We start from the raw sequence: 25,467 nt of genomic DNA, 5'->3' as shown, positions 1-25,467 counted from the left end.
TATGTTTTTGTCTTTAGAGAAGCTGCATCTTTTACACTCTTCAGGTATGCATATTTTCTTCTTAGCAAAAGGAGAGTCTGAAGGCCTGCAACATTTGTTTGACTCGAAAGTGGTAAACTTCAGGGATGTGGACTCTCTCTTATTAGCAACTTGCCCAGAGGACTTCATTTCCAGAATTTCAGAATGGAACTTAATGGTGCCTTAGAGTGTTAATGTTTTGTAATGACTTTGAAATTTTTTTCCAGCTGTTTTTGCAATTAATTAACCAAGAATATTAGAACTGAAGAGATTGGAAGAAAAATAATTCTTTTTTTTAGTTGATGTCTCTTTCATTTAAAGATTTGTACAATCATTTAGCTTTTTCTTTCTGTTTGCATCCTCTGATATTTATGTATATGAACAGTGAAAAGAAACATGTCAAGTTGATTCATATATGAAGCAGAAATATGATTAATTGATTAAGTATTTCCCAAGGATGCCTTTTCTGAATTTGTCTGAATAAATGTATATACTGCAAACATGTTTTGATTTAAAAACTTGAATTTTTTTCAGACAACAACTGTGACTGGGAAAAGGCTGAAGCTGTTTGGACTAAAATTCAAGAAGAAAATATTGTTCCTCGTGAGAAAACATTGATCTTAATGGCTAATATATTTGAGAAAAATGGTCAGGTTGTCCCATTTGAGGTGCCTAAGGTAATTTGAATTTAATTTGGCTTGCACATTGTGCTGTGCCAGCAGTATTTTTGCATATATTCCTTTTCTTTGGAAGATGTGAACAGATAGCATCATAGTAACTTAACTAACCTTTCTGTTTTAAAGGCTAGGGAAGAAGATACTGTAGGTTCAAGAGCTGCTTATTTGGAAGAAAAGAAAATAAGGATGCTTTGCAAGAAAAATAATGTAAAAGGTAAACTGGAAACCTGGGGGTTTTGTTTTTCCCCTCAGCATTACATTTTAAAAAATGATTAGGTACAGAGCAGCAGGTTGCCAACTGTTGCTAGTAATTTAGTTTGCTAGTATTTTAGCTAAGAATAGCTGATAATGTTAGGCGATAATGTTGTGCTTCAATTTGATATGAGAAATACCAATGCTAAAATGTCTAAAATATCATTTGAAGTGCTAGTGTTTTTAAATGGTATTTCAAAGTCATTCTTCATTGAATCTGCCAATTTTAAAATTACAGGGATATTGTTAGGCAGTTTATGTTATACTGTTGAATCCACACGACGTTCTAGGTGATCTTTTTGTTCACCTTGTATTTTTGAGTTTTTTTCTTGTTTTTTGCTTTCTCCCTGCTTTGGAAGAGTTAAGAATAGATCAGGTATGGTTCCATAAGATACTTTATATATCTTATTTAAGGGGCAGATTTGACAAAAAAAATTAGATGGGATTTAATTAGATGAGCCTGTGTTATGGAGATGATCATTGTTGTCCTTCTTTCTGGCCTTTATCTGTTAGTCTATTTTATTTTTGTTTTAATGTTTAAATGGCTATTCCTATTTGAAGGGAGAATTCCATTTATGACTTTGCATCTTTAGCTTCTTTATGACAAGGAGTAAAATTGCCTGCATCTCTCTAAAGAATTGGCAAACCTTTTCCTCCTGTTCTTCTCCCTCAAGGAAAGGTGATGCTAAAAGTGTGTGTTCTTTTAAGCTATAATGCATTGATTGTAAACAAAAGATCGAATCAAATGTCCCACACATCCAAACCACTGTACCTCTGGGTGCCATCTGACAGTTAAAACAGGCTTATTGAGTCATCACTGGGATCAGTCTTGATACGTAAAATGAATACCCCTTCCATACAAATTTCCTTACCTCAACTAAAAATGGAATTAACTTTTGATTGGATATTTGCCTTTGAAAGTAACCATTTGCCTTGGAAAGGAGGAATGTAATTTAATTCAGTTTCTCTGATTCAGTCTGTGTTTAACTCGTGAGAAATCCATACCTTTTCATCTCATCCCGAAACATGGTAACAGAATTGGAACTACTGTTACTGTTGCCTTTTAAGGGGAAAGAGTTGAGTCCACTTCTGGCATTTGCCAAGGTGCAGAGCATCTTAGTATTTTAGTATTCTTTATTTTCTTTGCCTGTACTATGGCATAGAACTAGGTATCTCTCATGAAAGCAGATTAGAAAATGAATTAATTTAAGTTTTTTTTAAAAAAAATGGTTGCTGAATACTAGAATTTATAAATATAAATTTCCTAGTTTTCTTCTTCTCTCAGTGTCAGCAATATATTTTTCAGCTTTTACTCAGAATTTTAAGATTTGAATTTAAAAGAAGAATCTGTTAGTCCTTCACACAGCCTCTTGATAGTGGAATAATGCTGGTGTTACTGAGTCCCAAGAGCACTGATGAGAAGTCTTAAGATGGAGTCTGTATATTTTATATATATGAGGGGTACAAACTCATTCTGTTTATGGATTGTATATAAGACTCATGGCAGATATAAGGATTTCCTGAAAACATTAATTTTCACACTGGTAAATTTGGGACATCAAAGGATACAGAAAATAGCAGAATTATTTTTCATTGGGAAACATTGAGAAACAGACAATTGAATGCATTGGATAACATTTCTTCTAGAAAAACAGCCTGAGCCTTTGGTGTCCCAGATGATCAGTGGGAGAGGCGGAGGATACTATACGCACCTTAGACATCTATACAGAACAAGATTAGTTTAAAATAAAAATATGAAGTACAACAGTCCATTTTATTTTGTGAGCTGTAGTCATTGATAGCAACATTCTTGACATCATCTCTGCAGGTGGCAAAGTCCTTTTTTGTATCCAGCTAGTGGGAAACAATGTGCAAAGCCAGGGAAAAATGCTAGTTTTGTCTGAAGCTAGCAGAGCTTTTGTAGATGTCTCCAAATATAAGGAATTCTTGGTTTAAAAACTAAAATCTGGACAGGCTTTTATGAGCACAAGGAAAGAATATATCACCAGTCACTACTTTCTTTTTTTTAAAGAAATAACTAATTACACTGTTGTAATACATTGCACTAGTGAAAGTGTTTTGTTATTGCTGAATATAATTTTTAATCTACTGATGTTTCAGATTTCAGAAGAAAAAATGTTTGTCTTAATAAATTTAGATAGGAACACACCTTTACAAATGCTGTTATTTCTTACATGAGCAGCAACAGGCAGACCTTGGACTATTAGAGAACAAAGAGAAGGATTCTAAGACCTTGCCTTCCTCTCACTGTTGTTGGATTATTGGTTTTTTGGTTGACAGTGCAATTGTAATGTCAAACAGTAATCATTATTTCTCTCTCTCTCTGTCTCATGTGTACACATAACTCAGTGATATGTTGAGGTAGAGATAATTTTTACTGTGGCATTCTTGACCTTTGTCTCTGTTCTTAGATATTTAATGTGACTTGAGGCATCCCTAGCAGATTTTGGATAGCAGTGTTAACTCTAATATTAACTCAGTCTTAAGAATATATGTTTTAAGTAATGAATTTCGTACATAATTATTTTTGTGTCTACGTTTTAGAAAGTTTTTTTAATTAATTCTCTTTAATTAAAGAAGTTCAATTAAAGGCATACCAATAGTTTTGATTTTGGGAATACCAATATAAACTCAACAGCACATTACAGTAAATACTATTAGTATCATCCTTTTGACAGTAGGATTCAGATGGATTGTTTTCATTTTTAGTCTAAGAAAAGTATAAGAAAACTTCTTGCATAGCTTTTAGATTTGTAGTCCTACTCAAAGTATTTCTGATAAGTTGTTTTAAAGATTATTGTAGCTTAAAGTTGAATTAGCAAGGTGGTTATTTTTTGCGTTTTTATAAATGAAACACAGTTAAATTTTAGATGTTAAAGATCATTTGTGATTCTTAATACAGCTTTCTAGCATTCCTTACTACCTAGATAGCAGTTTTAGCTGCAGGTTTATAGCTTCATAATCCTGTTTCAGAAAAATAAGTGACTGAAAAGTATGCTTATCATTTTTTCTTCAAAAATGATGGTAACATCTTTTCATACAGTGACAGTTATTGTGAATGCATGAAATAAAACTGTTAATCAGTCAAACAAGTGCAGCATAGTTTGCTTGTTAAATATCTGTATATTTGTAAATTGTATGTTTTGTATAAATCTTGTCGTAGCCAAATAATTTGATTTCCCCATATTGGAATCACTTCCTATGTTATTTGTTAAATGCTGTTGTTATCATGCACCAGACACTGTAACTATATACCCCAGAATTAGGTGTTACTTTAAAAATACCGAGTCTTCCCCTTCTGACCAGTTGTGTGAATGTTTAAGAAACGGCTACATACAGAAGAACAGCAGCAGCAAACTTTGTTCTGTGGAGGAAGGTGTTGGTTGTTATGAGCAAGCAACTTTGAATAAGCTGTGAACAACAGCTTTGGGCTCAAAGATATAAGAGAAGGACAAATAGATTTAAGGTGGAGCTTTTCAATGAAAAGATGGCTTCTTTTTATCTTCAGCATCATCACAATCTGACACTTCATTCACCTTTTCTTTTTTCTAGAGGCCTACAATGTTTTGCAGAAAATGAAAGGGAAGAATGAATTTCATTATCGTACTTATGTCATCCTTATAAAAGCATTGTTGTCACAGGGTTGTCTTGAAGAAGCCATCCAAGTGAAACGCATGTAAGGCTTTTCTTTTTTGTTATTTTTAAAATTGTTTTTATTATTACTTATTTATTTTATGTCATAATTTCTGGATCAGTTTCAGGTAGGCCCTAATGTTTTAAAGGGCAAACGGGCCATGACTAGGAGCTAGGTGTTATAGTAAGAAATACACTAAGATTTCATAGGACAATATTTTGTAAATCAAAAAAGGTAACAGGCTGGCAGTATGTATGGCTAATAACCCATTTCAACTAACAGTATCAACAAGTGTACTTGGCATCAGAACTGGAAGTGTACCCTTCTGGAGCTTCTCCTTTTCTCCTGTAGAGCAATACCCAAATGGACAAGATTCCTGCACTTAACTTTCCCTGAGCTTTCCCCTCAACCCACATTCCTGCTGGTACCCTACCCTATCCATTCTTTCCCTGGCAGGTACCTGCCTGCTGAATGCAGATGGTATGTTTGACTGTTATGCCAATGGTTAGAAGTTGACCATAAACTTTAGATCCATCTCTTATACCTCTGAAGCTGCTGTCATACATTATTAGAATCAGAATTAACCTTTAGTGGGTTGTATGCTGTAGCACTTTAAGTATTGCATGTAATATTTGTCTGGTCAGATTATAGGCTTCAAAATAGAAGTGTTACTAGTCATCAAAGTAGTTCTGAAGAACAAAAATTTAGAAGTAGTCTCCTTCAGCTAAAAAAAAAGAACAATGTTTTTCAGTATTCTCTGACTGTGTACAGTGAATTTGAAAGTACCTGTAGGTAACTTATGTGGTGCATAGGACACTGTAAAAATTTAATACTTTTTATTGTCAACTTAGTTGTGGATGTCTGAGAATAATATAGTGTAAAAAGACATTTATTACTTTTGTGGTTTCGTTCAAAATATTTGCCTAAAGAAATGTCTGTCTTTGAAAAATGTTTGAGATTGCATTCAAAAGGACAGACAGCTTTAAAAATCAGTCTAAGTAACTAGGCTTTACGATAAGAAATGTTTGTGCTTGATGGATATATAGTATATATCAAGGAAAAATTAAAACTGTTTAACAATTTATGCTCCAAGAAATAGAAATGACTCTGATAAGTCTGTGTAGATTAAAGATGAAAAGGTCATGTTTTAGAAGTACAAAGAATGTTGGAAAACATAATTTCCTAAACATTTCGAGAACATTTTGGTAATGCATGTATAGAAAGATTTTTCAAAGTAGTTTGAAACTTTCTACTGAAGACTTGTGCATGCACTGAATACTTCCACACCCATCACCTCAAACACCCTTATAAGGAAGATGGACAAAATACTACAGATGTTATCAGTAGTGATTTGCAGTTTGAAAGAGCAGAGAGAAAGTGATAGTTTGTTCTTAGTGTTCTGGTCATTCAGAATTCCCACTTCAAATGATAAGAAAAATATTTTGGAATATCTGCATGCAAAGTGAAGCAGGGGGGGTTCTAAAGACTAAATAAAGTTTGAAATATATTTTTAAGGCCTGGAAATATACCTATGAAACTTCAAGATATTTGGGGAAAATGAAAATTGGATTTAATTGGATTTTGTATTCATGATCACTAGTCAAAGCCAACTATAGTAATAGCTATTGTGCTTTTCAGAACTCACATATTCAATCATATAGCATAGAAATGCCAAATAATAACATTCCAAGAAGCCTGCAGCAGCTCTGTTTCATCTGTAGAAAGAAGACAGAATAGTCTTAATATAAGCAGTTTATGGTGTTTGTTTGTGTATGTGTTTTCTAGTCATGCTTACGTTAAGCATTTTGAAGAGTGTAAGTTTTAAATTATTCGCTTATATAGAGAAAGTGATTGTGTGTGTACATACAGTTGAGGAAAAGCAAATCTGTGTTTCGTACATATTTCTGCATGCTTGACAATTTTACCAACCTCATATTACAAAGAGATAAATCCTACAAAGCTTAAATGTGTGCAGTGGCCTGAAACTTGTGCAACTCCTAATATTTTCATAAAATATATGAAAGCTACCTTCATTTGTGCAAGCTAACATCTTTTTCTTTGTACTCTGCTTGAAGCAAAACTTGAAATTTAAATAATATTTAGAGAGCCTGGAAGCGTTTTATTAGTAGAAAAAGTATTAGCATAGGCAACAAAATAAGTAATTATTGTCTTTTAAAAGGGTTAGATTATTTTAAAACTTGCATTCTGTTACCAGAACTGAGAAACTTTCATGAGAAAGTGATGTTGTTGTAGAAGGAAATTGCACTCCTATTCCCGGTATAAAAAAACCTAGAAGGTTGCTGATCTGTTGGTGAGCCTGTGTCTAGTTGCTTTGGGATTCTAGTTAGTTTTAAGGAATATTTTCTGCATTTAGTCTGAGAAGTTTTAAATAGAAATTTAGGAGTATTGGAATGATGGATTAGTTCTGTAATAGTAGCTAACATCTATTTAATCACACTGAAGACTGGAAGATTGGAGAAAGTAAATCCTTTGTTATATGTAATTTACAGTCTCATGCATGAATTGTTGACTTAAGGGCTTTGACAGATGGGACAAAGAGGGGGGAAAAAAAAGCTGAACTGAGCAGTGGGTGCTTAGGCAGGGATTAAGAGGATTGGGTGGGAGAGTAAGAAAATCCTGAGTCCGGTGACTGCATATGTGAGCCTGGGAGGCTGAAAGTGACTGAGAGGATAGTCATATTGTGTGCTGTGTGAAGGATTTTCTTGGGATTGAGGAGAATAATTTAGCAATGACCCTGCTTACCTCCCAATCCGCTCAGCATGTAAGTTCAAGTAGGTAGGCTGCTCAGTTGTTTGCCACAAGATGATCAGTGGGGTTTATCTTGATTGCTGATATGGTAAATGGCAATGCCCTGCTTTTCTGCGCAGAGATTTTGTAATCTAGAAATGAACATTTGTAAAGTTATCCTGGTATATTAAAAATGTGGCTGTATGTCATTTAGGAACTGGAACATTGTGTGGTATAAAATAAACGTGATTGCTGGTTAGTCTCCTGTGACTAACTTCTGTAGTGGTAGTTCCTGAAAAGCTTTAATGGTGTTATTAAAGTACAAGTTCTCTTTACTGTAGATATGTGAAGTTTGTATTGTAGGAGATGGAGAATTGATAAGCGAAATACAATTTTAACATGGCTAAGGCAGCAAATGTAGTATGTTCACTTTAAAACCTGTATACATCTAGATGACAGAAATTTGAAAATTAATCAACCAAATGATATGGTGTTAGTTCATAATATGCTTTAGTTTATGTTTAAAATATACAGTGCTGAAAATAAATGTTTCATTTTTATTGCTGAAAGAATAGTTTTACATTTTATAATTATGGTGACTATTGAAAAAAGAAGAAAAAGTATCCAGCTTAGGATACAACAGAACAATGCAGGGCATGCAGTTATTTTAGTCATCTAATATGTCAGCATTCAAGAATCTGAACCGATTGTTTAAAAAAAATCTTGTACTTTGTTTCTTTTGTTGCTCACTTCCAACTTTGTCATCTGTCAGAATGCAAAAAAAAATTATCCTTCTATAACCATTGACAGGATAACACAAAAGCTGTCTCCAGGTCGATATTTTGCGGCAATATTTTTAACATACGAACAGTAGTTTTTATAATTTCACCTTGGTGCTCAACCATTTATTATCGTATCAGAAGCATGTCAGTAATTCCTTTCTAAATGTCTGCTTCTTTTAGCGCTGAGACCCACATCAAGGGCTTCACACTGAACAGTGCTGCCAGCAGCCTCCTCATCATATCGCAAGTTAGGCGGGATTATTTGAAAGGTATGTCACAATGCTTGACCTTTACGTCACATTAATGCCTCTGCAGATTTTTCTTGTAACGCCCTTCGAATACTTGGATAAAGGAGTCCATTTAGCAAATTACCTGCTTATCAAGAGCCTTTTGTGGTAGCTGAGAGACGTAAATTACTGTACATGCATTTATAATACAGCTCGAATATGAATGTACTTGTCATTTGACCACTTAGTCCAGTTTCCATTCCATTTAACACAAGATGGGTTTTCTTAAGATGAATCACAGCTCTTCAGACATGCAAAATTTGTGCTCCAGAACGAGAGAAAGTACAGGCTTTCAAGTGCGTTAAAATTCACAGCACAAGTCATTTTGCTTTGGAAATTAACATACTTTAGAGCATCTGAAACAATTCCCAGCAGTTGTTTCTTGCGTATTGTGTTGGTTGTGTGAGATACCAGATAAGTTAAATTGAGTGTTAAATGTGCAGGATTGTGCACTAAATGATTATAATATTGATTTTAAAACTTAATGAAATACTTTTTAATAGTTCTCAATACCATCAGTAACAAAATATTCATTTTACTTTTTTTCTTTAAACTAGCAATAGTGATAGAAATGGAAATGGCAGACGAAGGGTGTCTAAGAAGTAGAACAAGATGGTGGATAAACTTTATTGTTGTGCTGTTTCAGTTCTCAGTATTGGTTGTTTTGTAATCTTAAGTCTTCAGTTCTGGAAGCCTGCATTTTTATTCACTTGCTCAGTTCTGTAAAACTCTTGTGAGAGGAAAAGTGCAAGCACAAGAGTTTCACACATAACTGTTTCTTTCATCTCTGTGCAAATATAAGTACAGTGTTGATACCTATTTTCAACAGTATCTTTAAATGTTAAAGGTGCTACATCTGAAGAAAATGCATTAAATTGAATTGGGTCTTACTTTTGTACAAAAAGGTGGGAAAAATCATTTCTGATCTTGCTATTAATTAATTCTAGTTTGTTCATGTGCAGTTATGGTAGCCTATTCTCCTGTAACATCAGCTACATTAAAACACTCTATGATGAGCATATAGGTACATCTTCTCACTTGTACTCTTTCTTGCAGCTGATAAGCTTGTCTTCTTTCAAATTCCTTCCCCCTTCAGTCGCCAGTCTGATGTCATTTCCAGGTATTGGAACTGAAGTAGACTGAATTAGACTGAAGTATTTGTGGTGAATGGAATTGCTTCTCTTGCTGCTGTCAAGTCCTCAGTTTTTGCAGCTTTCAAGTCCTTCACCTGACTGTCCTGTTAGATTCTAATCAACCTTCTACTTTTTCCTCTGTCCAATATGTCATTAAACTTGGTGAATTCTTCCCAAATATTACAGCTAAAAATCTTCACTTCAGAACGTTGCTGATGTTTCTGTATTCTGGCAATCTCTTTCTTTGACCTATTAGCCAGCGTCCTAGATGCTAGCCTGCCTCAACTTTGTCCAGGGATTAATCTAAAAATGTTTCTTTTTGCACAATGCCGAGTTTCTCAAGAAATATCCTGAATTGTATTGGTTTGTACTACTACTTTATTTGATCTTTGTGCATTGGCATTGAACAGACTTTTCTTTAGCAGTTAAATTGAATACCCAGAATTATCTTTGTGTCTATTTTCATATTAAAAAAATTGCTTCTCTTTTTGTAAAAGAAGCCTTGAAAATGTAAACCACTAAATGTTTTAGCCATAGCAGTCATTTTCTGAGTCTCATCAGTTACCCAGAAAATTCTAAGGAAAACTTTTTTTCTAAGCTTGCATTGATGATTTCTATTTGGTCTGCATCCTGTTATGGCAGACACACTGCACAAGTTTCACTTCTTAAAACTTGCTTGCTTTATCACATCCTGAAGTAGTTCATCATCATTCTTTGCTGTGTAATATGTTACAGTTATTTAAGGAACTACATAAAAATTTGTATCCTCAAAAGAACTCTAATATCTTGTGGCAAGAACTGATTAAAAAACATAATAAGTAAAGAGTGAAAACTTGAGTTTAGTGTTATGGAATTTGGAGGCTTTATAGGCCAGCCTTTTAAAAGATAAACGTTAGGTTTCACAAACCCATAGTTACCTGCTTTTAACTGTTGAAAGTTAATGGGATAAAATTACTAATTCAGACCAGAAGTAATAAGTACTTTTTGACATTTTTGCGTAAGATAGAAAAGATACTGGCAGGATATCTAATACGTTACCTGTGGGTAGTTTCCTGCAGTAGTGCTGCATGCATCTGACTCTCTCTGTCCTTTGTTATTGAGAAGGCTGATCATGTTGTGCTGAAGGGAGGACCACACTGAATGTCAGGAGAATTTGAAATTAGCGTGTTTAAGTTTGCTTTTGTTATATTTCAGGAAACTTGTCTTTTTTTTCTTTTTCCCTAAATAAGAAAGAAAAAAAAATGAGGGCAAAGAGGAAATATACTGCAAAGGTTAGGCATACAGGATGTTTTTTCTTTCCCTCTTTCCCCTCTTTTTCCTGTACAAAGTAATACTTGGTTTCTGTAGTACCTGCATATTGAATTTGAATGTTAATGCTGTGGAGTTCAAGTGGGTGTATATTATGTTAGAAGTGTTATCCATTGGTATTATAATTATTATCTGTGATTAATCCTGCCTGTGCTGGTAAGAAGTGAGAGGTTTTTACCAGAGGGGCATGTCTTTATGTATGTATGTTTGTTCAGGTATAATGTAAACTGACAAGAATTGTAGTTAGAGAAATGAGAGTGACTGCACCTCTGTTGGGTTTTGGGAGTTTGTGGCAAGTAAATTATTTTGTGCATTTTTAACATAGGTAATTGCTACCATTTTAGAATGTTTCTGAGGTAATTGTCCAGTTTTAATTTGTTTATTCTTGTTTTTAACTGAGACTTGAATCTTGTGGATTAATTTAAAATTAAGTGTTGGCAAACAAACTTTTGAACACTTAAGATGACAAATCTCAATGTTAGGCTTCAGCTATTTTAATATTGAATTAATTTTTTAAACAAAATCTTTTTTCTCAACTATGCAATGTCTTTAGTGTCCAGTAAAGAAAACTCATTAGTTTGAGGAAAAAATAGACTGAAAACATCGCGACTGTAACTAATGTCATAAGGGAGGGCATTTATAACATAGCTGTTTTCCTTGAACTGGATGCTGAAATAAAATAATTAAATATTGAAAGTCTCTTAATATTTTTTTAGTGAGCAAATACTAAAGGAGTTTATCCTAAATTGCTAGTGAAAGTTTTATTTTTGTATACATATCTATGTTATAAATCACAATAGCAATTTTGGAGCAAAACTTGACTTAGTAAATTTTCTGTACATGTTTTTACAAAGCAGGTAGTGGGTAATAATATCAGCAGTATGGTCATCTTCTGAAATAAAATTTTAATTCCTTTTCTCCTCTTTTCTCCTTTTCACTAGATGCCATGGCTGTTTTAAAAGGAATGCTTGACAGCGGCTTGCTGCCTTCTAGAGTAGCTGTTACAAGGCTCGCTGAGGCTCTGACAATGAAAGGAGATCTGAAGAATCTACAAGCACTTGAAAATATGATGGAAGACATCACAAAATCAATTGCTTTATCTCCCTCACTAATCGTAAATTCCATTGCACTGGTTCACGCTAAGAAGTAAGTAATTTCTAGGACCGATGTAAGTTCTTATGTGAATTGGTCAGAAATCATTTCACAGAATCACAGAATGGTTGAGGTTGGAAGGGACCTCTGGAGGAGTCTAGTCCAACCCCCCACTCAAGCAGGATCACCTAGAGCATGTTGCCTCAGAGGTATCCAGATGGCTTTTGAGGGTTCCAAGAAAGGAGGAGACTCCACAGCCTTTATGGGTAACCTGTTCCAGTGCTCAGGGACCCTCATAGTAAAGAAGTTTTTCCTCATGTTCAGACAGAACTTCCTGTGTTTTAGTTTGTGCCCATTGCCTCTCATCCTATTGCTGGGCACCACTGAAAAGAATCTGTCCCCATCCTCTCTACACCCTCCCTTCAGATATTTATATGCATCGATAAGATTGGCAGTCTTCTCTGGTCTGAACAGTCCCAGCTCTCAGCCTTTGCTTATATGAGATATGCTCCAGTCCTTTTATCATCTTAGTAGCCCTCCGCTGGACTTTCTTCAGTAAGCTCCATATGTCACTTGCATTGGGGAGCCCCAAACTGGACACAGTACTCTAGAAGCAGCCTCACCAGGGCTGACAGTGGGAAGAGAGAAGAGAGACTTACCTCCCTCAAGCTGCTGACAATGCTCTTCCTAATGCATCCCAGGATACCTCTGGCCTTCTTGGCCACCAGGGCACATTGCTGACTCTTGGTCGGCCTGCAGTCCACCAGGATCCCCAGGTCCTTCTCTGCAGAGCTGCTTTCCAGTGGGTCCCAGCCTGTACTGGTGCATGGGGTTATTCCTCCCTACATACAGGACCCTGCACTTCCCTTTGTGGAACTACATGAGATTCCTCTCTCAATTATTTACATCATCCATTTCATTCCATTTCCCTTCTTAGTGTCTTAGAGGTTAAAATTCTGCTAAAGTTGAACACTGGGTTTTCAGTTCCCATCTGGTCTTGTTCTACAAACATAGTTGGGTTGGAAATCATTTAACAAAATACAGGGATGGCTGTGAAGCAATTGGGAGAGCATAATGTTCTTTCTGGTAGTGTTATTTAGCTATGATACTTTTCTTCTAACAGATGTTATATCTTATGTAAAGTCTTCTCCTTCATGTTAGATGAAAAGTCCTATGAAATCTGAATGTTGAATTACTTCATCAATATAAATGTAAAAAATCTTAGCATGCATGTATTATGAGTACAATATTAGCTTGAAAACAAAATCTCTTACCTGTTTCAGCAGTCAGAATGATAACGTGTGGCCTGCACATTTTGAGGGTAAAAAAAAATGTATTTGTGGGATGATTTTAAGAGTATTTGTCAATATGAAAATATTTGAAAAAATTTGTTTGCCGTGCTGTTACAGGGCCAGAGTTCCCATCATGGCAATTATCCCCACACTTTGGATATCCTTTGATTCAAATGTTTAATTGAATATCATTTTTTGCCTAACATCTTTGTTCGTATTTTGGTTCTGTGCTACTTGCTATGCTACTCTGTATGTTACTTTAACCTTTGTATAAAACTGAAGTGAGAGGCCTGTTGGGACAAAAAGGATGCTGAGCTTCTCAAATATCCTTTGTGGAAAACAGTCTGGTTTTTACTTGAAACTAGTTTCATGAGGTAGAGTTCCTCTATCTAATTCAGCAGGAGAGCTGTAGAACTATATAGTAAGTAACAGATGCTTGATTGCCTCCGGCATGTCAGACCAGAGAGAATACCCACTAAAGTATTTGGAACAGCAAGATGATTTTAAATTGAGGGGGAGCCATGCAGACCAGTTGCAGTAGTTGAGCTTACTGTACTGTCATTGAAAAACAATCTGTTTGTGAAGGACTGATCCTGAAAATACTTAGATCTGAGTGGGCCTTGGCACATAATTCTAGTGAAATCACTTTTGCCTAAATTAAACATCCCAAATAAGGGAGGTTCTTCCAGATTAGTTTTATAAGCTGCATATTTTCCTATATTTCCATGTCATGAAGACATTTCAAAGTCGATACATGTCCTTAACCTGAACCAGATTGGCTACAAAAACTGAGTAAACTGGTATATGCAGACAACATTATTTAAGCGTTGTTAGTTCTTTTCCCATATCGAAACTAGTTTTCCTGCATGAAAAGATTTAGCAGCAGCATAAGTAAGGTGCCTTTTTCTCCTCTAAAAACACATATTCTTAAATGTCTTGGCAAGCTGTACCTTGAGAACTATGAAAAATACATATTTTTAATTACTGTAATATTTTTAATGCCCATTAATTTATTAGTAGGTTTGTATTTCTCATGTCTTCCATGTCTTTCAAATGTACTGCATTTCTGCTTCTCCTAAAACCTTTTTCATGCTCTATTTTCCTTTTTTTAATTAAATTATTTTTTTGAGTGGACTGATAAGAAAGGTTGTCATTTGAACTTTTTAGAACACTAGAGAAGTAGATTTTACACTTTAATGAATAATTCCTGAATTATTTTATTAGCATTTGGTATGTTAACACCATGCATTAGTAGCATATGTAGGTAAAGGTACTGACCAAATGACATTTTGTATCATTTTTTGCATCTAAAAAGGCAGACATGGGAAGCCAAGTAAATAATTAATTGAATAGCATTAAAAAAATACTTGAGTTGTCTACATTAATTATTCAAATACGTTCTGTTAATGTTTTGGTTTTACCTTCTAGTTTTGCAGAATACACTTTTCTTTGTTTTTTTTTAAAGCAACTAGCCAATGTTCATCTTCATTTAATCGGGGGGGGGGGAATAGAGATATAAAAAAGCACAGGCAGATATGCTTAAGTATTTTTACATTTATTGTCATCCAAAAAATCAACTTGCAGGTTCATTTATTCATTCATTCATAAATGGTTTAACTTTGTTACAATAACTTAATGAAGGGAGTCATGGTACTTAACCATTGCTGGAACGTGTAGCATTAATTAGAAGAAAAGCTTGAATATGGATGCTGTTTAAGGTATATAAATCTTAATGTGAAAAATTAAGCCAGTGTCGTTTTTTCTTAGCGATAACCTTGATACTGCATTGGAATACATTGAGCCTCTGCTTATCTCTGGTGCACAGAATCCTGATCAACCCATCAGAAATATTTCCTATTTGTTAAGAAAGTTGTCTGAGGAAGGATTAGAGCCAGCTTTGGAAAAATGTAAGTTGATTGCAATGATATTTAAATATTATGACAAGGTAAAGATGTTATGGAAGAGCTATTGCATGTAAAATCTGTGCAGTCAGCAAAAGTCATGCCAGTGAAGTTTACAGAAGTGGCTTTTTAGTCAAATGTTCCTTATGTACCCGTCTTCTTGCAGTTGGTGTGATGGCAGAACGACTAGCCAATCAGTTTGGCATTTACAGACCTGTCACAGATCTCTTCCTTCAATATGTAGATGCCAACAGAGTGGATGATGCCAGAGCACTGCTACAGGTAAGGATACAACAAGAGGTATAGAACTGCTTACGATTTTTTACAAATAAACTGAGAAATTACTCAGAAAAAGATGTCATGAAGTGCAGTGCATAGCACTGGCTAATAGTAGTCTGCTTTAGCATTACAGTGTGAATGGCATGATGATAGTGTTTAGATTAGACTATTCTAAACTGCAGCCTAGCGCTGTAGTGCTAATGGCACTAGTGGGTGCCAGAGTGAAAACGCTTTCTGTCTTCTAACAACCTGTGAAATAACCTGAAGCAAAGGAAAGAGAACTTGTGTGTTTCTTGAAATTCTGTCCAAAGACAATATTCACTGACAATTATTCTATTACACAGCTTCTTGCAAACTATCTCCTTTTAATTTCTCACCTACTTTCTTAAGTGCTATAAACGTAATGTGTCTCTTAAAAGTGTACAAGCCAGTGACAAGTGGTCAGTGTTTGCTTTTTGTAGACAATATTTCAGTTGATTGCTAAAAAACTGTACGTGCTGCATTCAAGGTTTATTAAGAGCTGAATTTGCCTTCTATTCAGTTGAGTCTCACAGATGCATTAAAAGACGAATGCTGGTCTCTGTGGCCACAGTCTCAGTGAAATTAGCAGTCTTCGAGGAATGAGACGACTGCATTCATGCCATTTCAGCAGAGCTAAATACAGAGCTGAGCCAGAGGCAGAGCGAACGGTGGGTGATAAGAGCTGCCGCTGGCAGTGTACACAAACAGGCTCCGTCGGGGAGTCTCTTCCCAGCAGGTGGCAGTCAAACAATCACAGCGATTCTGCAGATTGCTGTGTTTGTGTCGGCTCCCTGTGTCAAATTGAGGCCTGTTACCAATTTCTGATAGTGAATAGCATTATATTCACTTACCAGCTGCTAAGTATTTTAAGCTGTTAAAGAAAAACCTCTGCTTTATCCATCAGATGGTTTATGATGTTCCAAGACTTTTTTTTTTTTTTTTTGCTTCCTTAAGAAGAACGGAGATCAAAAAATGTGTTCAGTGACTCAATGCTGTAGAGCGAGGTCTGTTATTTGTATATTGACCTCTGTGGAATATTACTCTGTTTGTTTGCCTAACTTGGTCGTCATTAATTTTAATGGAGATTATGATTTTTAATACAAAAAGCATTTTGTATTCATGCATACTGTGATTCTGTGATTTTGCATAAGCTAAGCCTATTCCTATATTAGTGATAATACAAAGCATCAAAATGTGAAAATATTCTCAAGTTACCTTACTCTTTCTTGTCTTTGATTTCTCTTTGATTAGATAATGAAAATCAGAGTGGTGGGTTTTTTTTTTCTTTTTTGCTTTTTGCAAAGAGAGTTCTTTACATTTTTATGTAAAAGTTGCATGTTCTAATTTTTTTTTTTAATGAATAATTTCCACTGGTATATTTTTAAAACCTCTAATTAGGACAGAATCCAAATTTAGGACATATACTTAAGTTTATGACTCTATAGCATACTTGAAATAATATTGTATATACTATATGTTGGGGGACGATTCTAAAATGTATCATGGTAAATGGAAATTCAGAGTTAATTGACTTGAGATTTTTTAATATTCTGTAGGAGAAAAAAATTAAGTTGTTTTAAACATTCTTTACCATTACTGTGGATCAAGTATTCTACTAATAGGTAACACAAAGATAGTAGTCACTGTCTGCCTCTTATTATTCTCTTGAACAGTAGAAAGTAAAGCACAACCAAAATGCATTTTCTCTTGTAACAAGCTAAAGTGTTAGTAATACATAGAGAACCTTTGCTTTCAGAAGTGCATCTAAGGATCTGTTTACCCCTTAAAGAGAACACAATAGAGATTTGGGGTTTTATTTGTTGGGGAGCGGGGAGACGCCTGTACTACCTTGGGGGAGGATGCTTTTACTGGCAAGTTGCAAGTGTTTGATAGCTTAGCCTTGAAAGGGGACTGCAGAAAGCATTTCTTCAGTTAGACTGTCCCTTTGCTCTCTGAGCTCCCTGTTTTTTTATACTGGCAATAGGTGAGAGTGGCAAGAAGCAGTAGATGAGATGTCACAAGGTTTTTTCCCCACAAATGTTTTGCATCTGTTTATCAGCATAAAGCAGATTTTTGTTGGAACAGGATAGGGTACATGAGTGTCACCATTTCCATCTCCATTTCCTTGATGGAATTGAGGCTTCTGCCTCTTTCACCTGGACCTTAAAGAACTTGTCAAAAGGTATCATACGCGCAGTACGTTAACAATGAAGCAACAAAACGTTCTTGTCTGTGGGTGTCTGAAATACTAATTGAATGCAGTAAATTCTCGGTATGGGTACTTTTATATGCACAGCGTTCTCTTCTTCCTGGGCATTTTGGTACTGATAGAATGTCTTACAGCTCATGAAAAGCACTGGGCATTGTAAGAATTTTAAGATTTACATCTTGGAGAAACAAACTGAAATATTGTCTTGTATATTTTATATTGCTCTAGTTTTTAAAATAAGGTAGATTTTTGACTTATCTGGTCTGTCTCAAACTTTAAGTTCAACTTTTCTTTCTCTCTCTCAAACACTGTCTATTGCAGTGAAAGCCTTTTATAAAATAGAGAGATTGAAATCAGTCCTTTGTATGCATAAGTGTAGGTAATTATACTTTAAAGAGAACTTGCTTTGTACATTTTAATTTTTATAAAGAAACGAGCAGTTATCTCCCTGACACCTTATTAAATGTATAATTAACCTTATGATCCCTAGCTCACTTGTGAATGCTTGGCAGTATAATTGGAGAGGAACAGTGTTTCTCTTTTTCGTTCTTTTGCAGTCCTAAACCTCGTTTTTGTGGTATGTTGAAGTATTAGTTTAATTCTTTCCCCTTTTGTTTTAAACAAACATTGTTTTTGGAATGGTAGGTATAAAGTTTATCAGAAGTGGGCATGAAATGAACTTATTTTCCATGCTTAGTCTTTTTTAGTCTTTTTTTTTTTTTTTTTTTTTTTGGTCAATTACTTTGAAAAGTAATAGTATAGTTACCAGTAATACATATTAATATATTATATTGTAAACCTCTGCAATTGCAAATTTTCATCTTAGTCATTTTACTTATCAAGAATCTGCTCTTGACTGCTACATTAATTATTTCTTTTTCTTTAGAGGTGTGGTGCATTAGTTGAGGAGAAGAGAACATTAGTGAATTTCATGGCTAAATCATCATCTAAACCAGGACAGGTATAATATTTTGCATTTACATCATGGAATATGTAACAGTATCTTATTTAATCAACCTTTATTGAAGTTCTTTGGATCTCAAACTTCAAAACCTTTTCATGTTCAAAGTTTGACAGTGTTGTCAGTTTTCTCTAGGGAAGGAGAAAAGGTTAATTTGCAGAGCTGGTTACCTTAAAAATATATATATGTGTATTTTATAGAGCATAATGAAAATGAGAATGTAATTAATACTTCTCTATTGTTTCAGTATTTTTTATGAGCTACTTTAGATCTCACAAACATCACGCTTCTTTATTTACAGCACTAGCCAATTCAGTATGAGAATTTACTCTGAAATATATATATATATGTGTGTGTGTGTGTATGTGTGTATATATATATATATTGTTTTGCCTACATTGTATGAATACAAGTTAGAACCTCAGACAATTTCTAATTAGAAAACACCTCTGTTTACATTATTTGTATTACTTGCTATGGTGGTTTGGGCATGAATCTAGTTTGAAGATGTATTCAGATTTTTGCCTTTCTGCTCATTCCCATGATCTAAAATGTTCCCATTTATGTACCTGCCCTTCTCCTGTCCCCACCCTCTGTGCCCCAAGAAGTAAAGAAAAAAATAATAATTTTCTTTCACAGAAGAGCAGCACCAGGAGACAATTCAAACAAAAAACAGAGTGAATACTTTCAAGTGATTAAAATGTGCATTTATATATACTGAGAAAATCGTCATTAACAAATATTTATAGATGAATAAAGATGCTATTAATTTCTGTATTTTTTTTTTTTTAATTCAACATCTGAGACTTTTTGAAACCAGGGGGCAGGGAGGGAAAGGGGGTATGGGTGCTCCAAATTTAAGCACGTTAATTAGTGATCTGACTGTTTTTAAGCGTTGATCATCAGCCACCATTAAGTCCATGAATACAGCTGAGTGAGCTACCTTTTTTTAATCGTTGAAACCCTAACATATTGTTATTAATAGATGAGTCACTTCCTTCAAAAAATTATTTGGGAAGGTAACTTTTAGACTCCTTTTTGTGGGAGGTTTTGTCCCTTGCCTCCCCATTATTTTCTTCTCTATCCCCATTATTTATTTCATTTATTTTATTTTGTGCCCGGTTTCTTTGGCTATTTCTTGTCTGTGTGTGAAATGTGACTTCTACATTTAGTTGAACATTCCACTACTTGTTAAATTCTTTGAAAGAGTCTGAAATAATTCTAATTTTGGCAATTATAGTTTGTTCTATAAGATTTGAAGTAAGTACTCCTTTTGTCTGTGCATTTAATCTCCTAGGCAAAGAAGATAGAGACACTTATAGAACTGATTCCTGATCATCTAGATCTGGCAATTGCATACCGATACCTCATGAGATGTTACGGTAATGTACTGTTTTTGCAATATTTTTTTTTTTAGTAAGAGCTAAATCTTAATATCATAGAAACCCTTAGAGCAGCAGTAGGATCCTATTGTACGACTTGGAGCTTGTTTTACAGCTTGAGCTACAAAGAGGTGGAGTTTTTGTTTGGCTAGGGTTTTTTTTTTTTTGTTTAATTTTGTTGGGCCCTGTATGCCATACTAGCTATTAGACTGGAAAAATAACCAATTGACTTGAGCCTGAATCCTTTACAAAAGAAGTTGTATTAACAACTGTGCTGGACAGTGCTGCAATAGAGGCTAGGAAGTGGCTTCTTGGAAAGAAAAAGAATCCATCCTAACCTATGCAGAGAATTACTTGGGAAATAAGTAAGTGGATGAATGACTTTTTTTTTTTTTTTTTTTTTTTTTTTTTTTTGCTTGCTTGAAACTGTAATATGTGTTTTAATTCCTTTTGTGTGTTCCAAAATCGTGATTAGCAAAGACCTTATTTTTATTAGTATAGATTCTTTATACCTGGGTTAATTTGGCTAAATTTAATATTCTAGCTGACTTCATTTGGGTTTAGCTAAGTAGTTTTATTTACAGGAAGGATATGTAATTCTGTTCACATGTGTTTCACAAGCAAAAAGATAAAATGACCAAAGTCTTCATGCTCTAATACGTTACAAGGGAGATCAATAGGAACATTTTAGTAAAACGCTTCTGAAGCAAACACAATGGCTTTGACCTTCTTTAGCTGATCAAAGTATAGTGTTAAAGGAATACAAACATTCCTGTATTTCAGTTATCTTATGATAGAGTATCTAACTTACAGAACTCACTTGCACAGTAATGTTCAAAACAGTAATTGCTAGCAAAATATTTTAGCCCTGTGGTTTCATTCACAGGAGGATATTTTCTACCATGTCATTATTTAAAAATAATAACAATACATTATTGTCACCAGCATTTTATTTACTGCTTTACACTCTCACTGGTCCCTTAATACTTTTACCTCAGTAAAAGTTCTGTAAGTGAACAGATTTTTTTTTTAAATACTCACTGGCTACACCATAGTTCAGTGTTTTGTGAAGAGGTTGCAGAGAAGCCTCAAATGCTGAGGCATTAAATACCAGCATAGAGAGTTCTTAAAGCTATTCCTAGGTTAGTCTGTACAGAGCTCTTGTCTGTACTAGACACATTTCATTTCTGAATCAGGTGAAAGACTGTAAATCAGTTACTTGACACGCTTTACCAGGACGTGGTTGGATGAGTCATATTAGGATACTATATTTGAATTTTCCACTGCATCATTGTTTTAGGAAGATAGGTGTTGTCCTACTACTTGGATATCTGGGGGTGAAGTGAAGTATGTCTTCTAGAAAAAGGAAATATCATGCCAAGTCTCATTTGTGTGGTCTGTTAAACACAATCTATTAGCTCTACTTCTATTTTAAAGGAATGGGAAGTTAATAATGTCTTTTTCACTAAACTGTCACTTCATGCAGTTTCTGTAGCCTCCTACATTTAAAAAGTAGCTCATCCACTTACCAGATGTGAGTGGGAAGCCTTTTCTCTTGAGAAAGGGACCAAGGTATATATTTCTGCATAATTTAAGCTTTTTTTCTTTTTTGGCTTTTCAAGCATCACTAGTTTTGTAGCCCTTATGGTGGTGAAGATAACTTTCTAAATGTGAACAAATGCAACCACTGGTATAGCAAGTTATTTCTGAGCCTGAGACAGCTCCCCTTCTCCAGATGTTTGAGTTTTCCCAAGCAACAAGATGAATTTATCTGGTTATGATGGTTTCCCTGCTGTTTTCAGGGTGCTGGGAGCTGTTATGGTGCTTCTAGGATCCTGAGGACAACAGTGATACTGTCAGGAACCTGTTTAATTTCATCCTGTTGCTGCTTAAGCAAAACTCTGAGCAGCAGAAACGTTTATGGCTAAGCATGGGGAGAGAGGAGTCAATGGAAAAGGAAGAGCACAGCAGAGACCATCCTGTTTCTCTGCTCTCCCACTTTAGAGGGAGGAGAAATACACTCTGCTCTTCTACAGCTTGAAATGAATAGAGTTTTAAATAAATGGACAAAGGATTTGCTAGAGACTGTTGCTGTATAGAGATGGTGCCGTTAATGGAATAACCAGCAAAATGTTACTGGTTACTTAAGTAGTTAAGGTTTATAATAGTTGACTAGCAAAGATTTTGTCCTGTTCAGTAGGATGAAATACGGTTTTTCTTGGGGGTTTTGTTTTGTTTTAATGAATTCTGACCTTTGTCTTTGTTCCTGTAGTTTTGATGTAGTCCGCACCTGTAACTGTAATAACCATAACAATATTCTGCTCTTACTTACTTGAAGGAATGAAGTTCTGTTCCAAAGCTCTTGAGTGCTGAACTCGAGGAGTTATTGTTCTAGATCTGTTTTTATGTTTTATCACTTGCTTCAGAACGAGGCGTATGGCTCTGCACCTCAAACCCGAGAGCGTTCTCACTGTGCAGCTTTGTGGTTCCCGCACATTCGGAAGGAATCGATCGTCCAGCTTCAAAGCAAAAGGGAAAGCTCGAATGGCTGTTATGTTCTGTGTTTCTTCATATACAAATTGTCAATAGACCTTTTAGAATATGTCTTAGAAAATAATGGGACTGAGTGGCATCACAAAAACAGGTGAAAAGAGAAGCTTTTAATCGTTTTGGTGTTGTCATTTTTTTCCTCAGAATTAGATGGGGATGTTGCGTCTGTAAAGGCTGTGTTTGAGAAAACGAAAGCAAAGAATATACAGCTGCATGAGCTATCTCTGAAATCTATAGCAGCTTTTCTGAAAAAAGCAGGAGAGCCTGTCCCTTTCACTGAACCCCCTGTGAGTATTTCCTAATTAAAAAATAGATCTGCAGAGTTGGGTATGTTCCTTATTAATAAAATAGATTGCATGAATGGGGATTAAATCTCTGCAGAGATTCCTCAGAGGAGGTAATGTAGGAAGTACCGAGTATTGTAGGAACTATGGTAATCTTCCGTTGGCTTTGACTTGGGAAAATAAAAACCTTTTGGGGCTTATTGTTTTTAAAGTACCTGATCCTTATCAGGCACTTATCTACAGGTATATGTTTATCAAATGTCCTTTGGACATTTATCTCAGTAGTTAAACTTCAAAAGATTTTTAGAATGTGAATTTCATTAGCATTTAATGGATTTTTGTTTTTATTAATTACCTGTTTTATAGCTAATAAAAGCTGTTGTACTCGTATGATGGAATTTTGTAGGAATTATTTTTTCTATTGCAGCTTTATTTCTAGCTACTTTGCTAACAGATACTTGCAATTGTGCAAGTATCTCTTATTCGAAGGTGACAAGTGGCATGACACTAAATCTGTCAAGACTGCAAATGCTTCTTTCACATCATTCCCTTGACTAACAGACTATTAGTACCGTTTTAGTTAAATGTTAGGCTTTAAAGAGTTATTTTCCCTCTCCAAGCAAACTTTTTTTATTGCCATCTGCCAGCCCCTTTTTACGTTTTGAAATAAGTACTTTTCTGTTGTTTTCTAAGGACTTGAGTATATGTGGTTTCTCTATATTGCATCATGTTAAATGTGATGACCTTTGTGATAAAATGCGATAAATGTGATTTCTTTTTAAATTTTGCAAAGAAGAATGGGAGGAAATGTTGCCTCAAAATGTTTGTGCTAGCCTGTAACCAGCTGCACAGTTTTTCCTGAATTGTGACATAATTTATAATATGGAATTTATTTGGACTGTGTAAATTTAAATTCTAGAATGTCTATTTCTCATGTGCACTTAGTGAAAATAGGAGGGTTTTTTCAAAGTCACTGGAATGATTCATCATCTGATTTTCATGTTCAATTATTTCTTTAATACAACTTGATGTTTAAAAGCATCTTACACTTTTTTTTTCCTGCGGAATTGCAGATTGTAGTTAAAAAGTATTTTCATTTTTAGAATGAAAAAGATTATATTATCGCACTTTGTAATAGATGTTTCATTGTGCATTTTTGGCAAGGTTTTCTCTTTGCCTTTTATTCTCTCTCCGTGGTATTTCTCTTAATTACACAGACTTCAATACAGATGTAGTTTTTCATGACAGAATAATAGATTTTTCTTTTGCCGGGATATACGACTTTGTTCACAGTTAGTAACTTTTCAGTTCAAACAATGTTTAACTTGTTTATTCTGCTTTTCTATTTATAGGAGACTTTCAAATTCTATGTGGAAAAATGGAGGAAAAGAAGATCTGAAGCATCTTGAACAAATTATCTTTTATGATTTAGTTTATGAAATTGTTTAAATATTACATTCAATAAAAATTTTAAAAAGCATGTTGTTCTGTGTAATTTTTAATATAAATACTATGTTTAAACAGCACTTTCCATAGCTATAATTAATAGAAACATTTATTAATAGAAATGCTTTTCTTCTCTTAAAATTGCTAGCGAAATATTAAGATGCAGCTTCTACGCTATTCCTCTGTTTTGATGTTTGACCTGCTGTGACCTGAATTGTACTCTGGCTCCTGTTGCTTCATTAAATATGTATATACGAGGAAAGTTGCTGGAGGGATACGTAGCTGTAACTTAGCCAACTGTCCTGTCTTTCGTTGTTCTTTCCCTGAGCAATGTACTTCGGCTTGGAAAGTAAAAGGTTAAAGAACATCCTTTTCAATATTCATCTGTATTAACTGAGAAAAAATAAAGACGTCTTTTGGTTAGAATTTACCTCAATGTACTTCTGTGTAAGATACCTCGTTAGGGGGTTGGATATTAGAGGGAGGTTTTAAAAGAAAAAAAAAGAGGTTTTACATTTTACACTAGCTTGTGTGTTGTAGCTTTGCACTGTTTTTAATCCACTCTCGTAGCTGTTAGTCCAGTTATTTATGGCAGTAAGAACTGCACGTTCACTAAAAATGCATTTTTAACAAGGGAGATATTACTTGCAGGGACAACAGTTAACTTGCATGCCTTGACAAATATGCTTTAGTTGTATAAATGTGGGAGTTTGCATAACCTATAAACCCATAAGGTTTTACTGTCTGTGGCTGTGGGATCCTGAAAATGACACACTCCTATAAATCACTAGGATGAAAGGGTACAAAGAAAATATGTCCCTTATCTCTGTGAGTGATGATGGAAACCCACAGATCTGTGTATCAGTATACTCAACGGAATAAAGTGCCAATGCAACACTGCAAGCACGTTTTAATGTTGTAATTTGTTCCCCCCATGGCAGGGCTCCAAATGAAAGTTTATCTGTGAGTGTTTAACTTTGTGGATGTGTTTTTCATTGCTGTTTTTGTTTTGCGGTTTTAGTTAATTTGTTTGTTTGGTTTTCCCACATAAGCAAGCTTAAATAAGTTGGGAAGAATTGGAAGACTTAATTTTTTTCGGTAAAATTTTCAGTTAACTTAAACTAGCAAGTGTGCTTCTAAATGCCCAAAATATTCATCTTACGCCTCATTTTTTTGAGTAACGCTAGACA

General features: G+C 34.7%; 1 protein-coding gene across 2 annotated transcripts in view; it reads left to right on the top strand.

The window, feature by feature from the left end:
- Positions 1–24,707, top strand: part of LRPPRC (leucine rich pentatricopeptide repeat containing) — a 92,575-nt gene extending 67,868 nt beyond the window's left edge. For both annotated transcript variants that reach the window (XM_062571905.1, XM_062571906.1), the window contains exons 28-38: positions 553–695; positions 822–909; positions 4,521–4,644; positions 8,313–8,401; positions 11,802–12,006; positions 15,012–15,151; positions 15,312–15,427; positions 18,541–18,615; positions 19,913–19,997; positions 22,692–22,834; positions 24,184–24,707. In XM_062571905.1, the coding sequence (XP_062427889.1) occupies positions 553–695; positions 822–909; positions 4,521–4,644; positions 8,313–8,401; positions 11,802–12,006; positions 15,012–15,151; positions 15,312–15,427; positions 18,541–18,615; positions 19,913–19,997; positions 22,692–22,834; positions 24,184–24,240 (1,265 nt within the window). In that variant the 3' untranslated portion in view covers positions 24,241–24,707. The remainder of the gene's footprint in view (positions 1–552; positions 696–821; positions 910–4,520; positions 4,645–8,312; positions 8,402–11,801; positions 12,007–15,011; positions 15,152–15,311; positions 15,428–18,540; positions 18,616–19,912; positions 19,998–22,691; positions 22,835–24,183) is intronic.
- The last annotated feature ends 760 nt before the right edge of the window (positions 24,708–25,467 follow it).

This window comes from Rhea pennata, chromosome 3 (assembly GCF_028389875.1).
Source record: "Rhea pennata isolate bPtePen1 chromosome 3, bPtePen1.pri, whole genome shotgun sequence".
NCBI lineage: Eukaryota > Metazoa > Chordata > Aves > Rheiformes > Rheidae > Rhea > Rhea pennata.
This window is presented reverse-complemented; position numbering and strand designations above follow the sequence as displayed.